The sequence below is a fragment of the Neophocaena asiaeorientalis genome, unplaced genomic scaffold (assembly GCF_003031525.2).
Source record: "Neophocaena asiaeorientalis asiaeorientalis breed wild unplaced genomic scaffold, Neophocaena_asiaeorientalis_V1.1 scaffold438, whole genome shotgun sequence".
NCBI lineage: Eukaryota > Metazoa > Chordata > Mammalia > Artiodactyla > Phocoenidae > Neophocaena > Neophocaena asiaeorientalis.
Genome location: NW_020173491.1, coordinates 5,985,280 through 5,989,523, shown reverse-complemented (window position 1 = coordinate 5,989,523; position 4,244 = coordinate 5,985,280). Strand labels below are relative to the sequence as shown.

Below are 4,244 nucleotides of genomic sequence, written 5' to 3'. Positions count from 1 at the left end.
AATCTAATCAAATCCAGCGAAGAGATCAATGCCCAATTTTGAAGGGGTAGAGAAGACAGTGACTTGGGAAAGCCTTCTCCTTGTCATCCCCTAACGCTTCCCGCCCGCATTAGCCCAGAGCACCTTTGAAAGAGTAATAAGGGCTAAATCCGGCATAAAATCGAACTCATTAGCAAAGTTCACCAGCTGATTGCTTTGCATAAAACACGACACTGATTGGAAGTAATTAGGTTAAGCAATGGAGCTCGGGTGGTGCGTGTCTCTAGCTGCCTTTGCCATCTCTTCTCCCTTCTGGGCACACACTTGGGTCTCTCTCCTCCCTACTTCAGGGTCCAATCTCCCCACAGCAGCCCGCATCAGTGATCCAAATCTGCATTCCGGGCAGGGCCAGGTTCCCCGGGGCTCGAAGCCTAATTACAGTTTCCCGCTGGCACACTAGGTTCGGTGGAACCTTTCATTCCCCACTTCGAAAAAAAGTTGCAGTTTGCACCTTTTGTCCAGGGCGATGGACAGTTTACTGTGGCTTCTAAAAAGTAATGAGTGGCTCTGATTATGTTAAAATCTCTTTTAATTAAATATTTTGCATTTTACAAAGGCGGCTGCAGTTCCTTTTACTTTTTAAATCTAAGAGTATAACCTGTTCCCTTTCTGTAATAATACTTCAGCTCATACCCAGAAAAATCAATAGGTGTAAAAAATTAAATTAAACTTGTATTTTTAAACTATGAAACAGTTCTGGGGGAAACACAAATGTATATATTTATATTACAAAAAAACATTAAATGCCTGTACAGGTGTCTTAATTTCATAATTTACTTCAAAGATATTGAGTTATCAATTTAAATACAAAAATGCTACATTAAATATACAGAATAAGATTTAATACAAATCCTTTTTAAAATTTTTCTTTTCAGTTGGTTAAGACATTTTTGTTTGTGTGTGGAGATGTTTACATTTTTATGTCATCCATCTCCAGGAACTATAAACTTTTTAGTAGGAGGGGTAGTTTTGTTTTTCTCTCATGTTGATGGAAAAATAACTGCCAAGGCCATTTTTTTTTTTTAATAAATTAGGAAAGTCCAGGACCGACGCAGCCCGCGTTAAATGTCGGACATACCTTTCTTCAATTCATAGGGAGAGTCTTTGCACAGGTCTAGCTGGGACTGGCTCCGCAACATTTTCGGGTCTTTAGCCAAAGCGTCCGCTCGGTTCAACACGGTCTGGTTTAATCCATTGAAATGCGAGCTCGGACCCGTTGTAGGGCCTGGCCCGGGCCCCGGGTGGCCGTGAAGGTGTCCGAAGGAGCCATAGTTCGTGTAGCCAGGATAGAAGGGCGCCGTGTAGTAGAGAGGCCGGGACAGCACTGTCCCGCCTGGAAAGGGACACTGAGCCGAGGGCGAGCGCGATGGCGCCGGTGCTGGTGACGCGCGGCTGCCTCCTAGGGCTTGCCCGGCTACGGGCCCGGGGCACGGTGGGCACGGAGAGCCCTCGCTCCCGCCGCCCCCGTCCTTGACCTTGTCCGAGGATGTGGCGATCTCCGCCAGAGACCACAGTTTGGGCTTGGCGAGCACCGCCTGAGGCGGTGGTGGTGGCGGCGAGTGTATGACCGAGGGCCCTCCGGGACCGGGGGGCAGCTCTCCCGCGGCTGGGTGTGGGCCCGGAGCCGGCGCGCCCGAGGAGTAGTGAGGGGCCGGATCTTCGGCCAGCCGAGCTGCCGCAGGCCCGGCCGGGGAGGGCCCGCCGGCGCGGGGGGGCCCGGGCAGCGCGTCGAGGCGGCCCTCGGATGGCGGCTCTTTAAAATCCGAGTCGCTGAGGCTACCCTCGGTCTCTTTGCCGGCAGGGGTGGGCGGCCCCTGCAGCCGTTCAAAGCCTGAAGCCGCCTTCTGCTCTGCTCCTCCTGCGGGCGAAACCCAGGCGGTCAGAGGCGCGGAGGCCGCGCGGCGGGGCCCAGGTCCCCGCCCGCAAAGGCAAAGACCCCTGCCCTCAACCTCCAGGCCCTGTGCGCCCCCTCTCCAGTCCCCCTTTTGCTTAACGCACCCTTTCCCGCGTCCACCAACCTGCATCGGGGCCCTCGGGGTCGCCCTTGTCCTCGGGCTTCTGGGGCTCATCCTCGTCGTTCTTCTCCAGATCAATGTTCTCTTCCTCCTCCTCGTCCTCGCTGCGGTTCCGCGGCGTCCACGTCATCTTGTTCTCCTTCTTGAGGCGCCGGCGCGCATTGGCGAACCAGGTGGACACCTGGGTGAGGGTCATCTTGGTGATGATGGCCAGCATGATCTTCTCGCCCTTGGTGGGGTAGGGGTTCTTGCGGTGCTCGTTGAGCCAGGCCTTCAGTGTAGCGGTGGCATCTCGCGTGGCGTTCTTCCGGTACGCGGGGTCCCCGTAGGGGTACGAGCCCAGGGGTGCTGCGTACGGGTGGTACCCCAAGGAGCCTGCCATGCCGGGTGTATGGTCGTAGGGAGAGCCCTGCAGGGAAGGGGCAGAGAGAAAGTGAGAGTGGGCCGTGGTCCCCAGTGCCACCTGGGCGACTGAAAGACACTTTCCCTGCGCCCAGGGGTCTTCGGGCTGCGAGGCCCGCACTCAGGCTTCCCCTGGGGTAGGGCTGGAGAGCTCAGACCCTGGGGCAACGCCTCCTCCTCCTCATAAGGAAGAGGGGGCGCCAACTCCTGACTCCTTGGGGGCGCTTGGAGCCGTCCTGGCTTCCCTGGCCCCTGGGAGGCCCGGGAACGTCCTCCCTCCGTGCGCAGATCCGGCCACGGCGGCCGGGCCCTCTACCCAAGGAGAGGCCTGGGCAGCGGCGGCGACTCTGCGCTCCGCACCCGAGTGGTTGCGCGTTGGGAGCAAGGGTGGTGAGCAAAGGAAATCAAGGACTTTTTCTCCCCACAGAGAAAGGCAAACGAAAAGCTAAGCCTTGCCTCGGCACTCCCACCCCTCCAAAAGTGTTACCCCAAACCGAAGCCAAGGCGCTTTTCCAGAAAGTGCACCCGGCCGAAAAATCCCGGATGCACCGCAGCTCGCCCGACTTTTCAGAAATTTAATACCTCCAAATCGGATTGCAAAGATAGGATTACGGATTTGCAACATTTTGGAGGACTAATTAAAGGCGAGGCCAAACACATTTACACAGACTTAGCACGCTTCTGTTCAGATTTCGGGTCTATTTCTTTTGAACTACTTTCTCCAAATGGCAAAACCAAAAAAAAAAAAAAAGGAAAAGAAAGAAAGTACAATGTGCAGGGCGGCCTGGAGCTCACGTTTGAACCAAATGCTGCTCTTTAATCGCAGCGACCTCTCCCCAAAAAACCCTTTCGCCAACTCAGCGATCCGAGCAAGACGCGGCTCTTCTCTCCGAGCAACTCCTGAGCCCGAGGCCCGGGCGAAGCCGAGGGAGACAATCGCCCAAGTTTGCAGGGTCCGCGAGGCTTGGCAGGGGCGGCCCGCGGTGGAGCCGAGGCCCGTGTCCCCCGCAGCCCCCGACCGCCTCAAGCTGCCGCAGCTGCCCTCGCCCGCCCCGGCTCCAGCTCACTCACCACGTACGAAGAGAAAGCGGCGGCTGCCGCCGCCGCGGGGTCGGCGCCGTACTGGAGGTGCGAGTTGTAGCCCGGCGAGGGCGCCGTGAAGGCGGTGGAGCCGGCGTAGGGCGAGAACGCGGAGCCCGACGACGAGCGCCCGAGCTCATCCGTGCGGGGCCCCGAGATGACGCTGGTGCTGTACGCCGGGCACGAGTAGAGCGCCAGCGAGGCGGACGGCTGGTACAAGTAGCCCTGCGGGTAGGACATGGCCACGCACGGGCATGGGGCGCTCCGCGCCGCGGCCGCCAACGAGCCGGGCGGCGCCCTGCGAGGGCGTGCGGGCGGGCACCTGGCCTCCGGCTGCCCCGGTCCGCCGCTCCTCGGGCCCCGGCTCCCGGGCTCCGGCCCGCGGCGCCTCCTCGCTGGCTTCCCGCGCGCCTCCGGCTGCGGCCGCCGAGCCCGCTCCTCTGCGCGCCTCGCTCGCCCCGGCAGGGTTTTTCCCCCCCTCCCTTGCTGCTTTCTCTTTTTCCCCCTCGCTCTTTGCACTGGGGGGCTCTGCTTTTGGCTTCGCAAAGGTCCTGCCAAGATGCTAAGTTGGAAATTGAGGATTCTGACGCCTTGTGCGCGCCTGAAGCTCCTCCTTCGCGGGGTGTAGTCGGTGGGAGGACTGGCAGGAGCCTCTGGGCGGCCGCAGCCAACCCGGCCGCCAGGCGCTCCTCGCCCTCTCCCTCTTCC

The 4,244-nt window shown here is 58.8% G+C and overlaps 1 protein-coding gene across 1 annotated transcript; it reads right to left on the bottom strand.

Annotated features, from left to right (window-relative positions):
• Positions 1-550: 550 nt before the first annotated feature.
• On the bottom strand, positions 551-3,817 carry IRX5 (iroquois homeobox 5). Its single transcript, XM_024747439.1, has 3 exons — positions 3,528-3,817; positions 2,058-2,463; positions 551-1,897 (listed from the first exon to the last, which is right to left on the bottom strand). Exons 1-3 carry the CDS (start codon positions 3,774-3,776, stop codon positions 1,101-1,103), a joined length of 1,452 nt encoding a protein of 483 aa, XP_024603207.1. The 5' UTR covers positions 3,777-3,817; the 3' UTR covers positions 551-1,100.
• Between the last annotated feature and the right edge of the window lie 427 nt (positions 3,818-4,244).

Coding starts and splice junctions, on each gene's coding strand:
- IRX5 (XM_024747439.1), bottom strand. CDS start 3,776: ATGTCCTACCCGCAGGGCTACTTGTACCAGCCGTCCGCCTCGCTGGCG. Junction 2,464..3,527: donor CCGCTTTCTCTTCGTACGTG/GTGAGTGAGCTG, acceptor CCTTCCCTGCAG/GGCTCTCCCTACGACCATAC. Junction 1,898..2,057: donor CCCCGAGGGCCCCGATGCAG/GTTGGTGGACGC, acceptor TTTCGCCCGCAG/GAGGAGCAGAGCAGAAGGCG.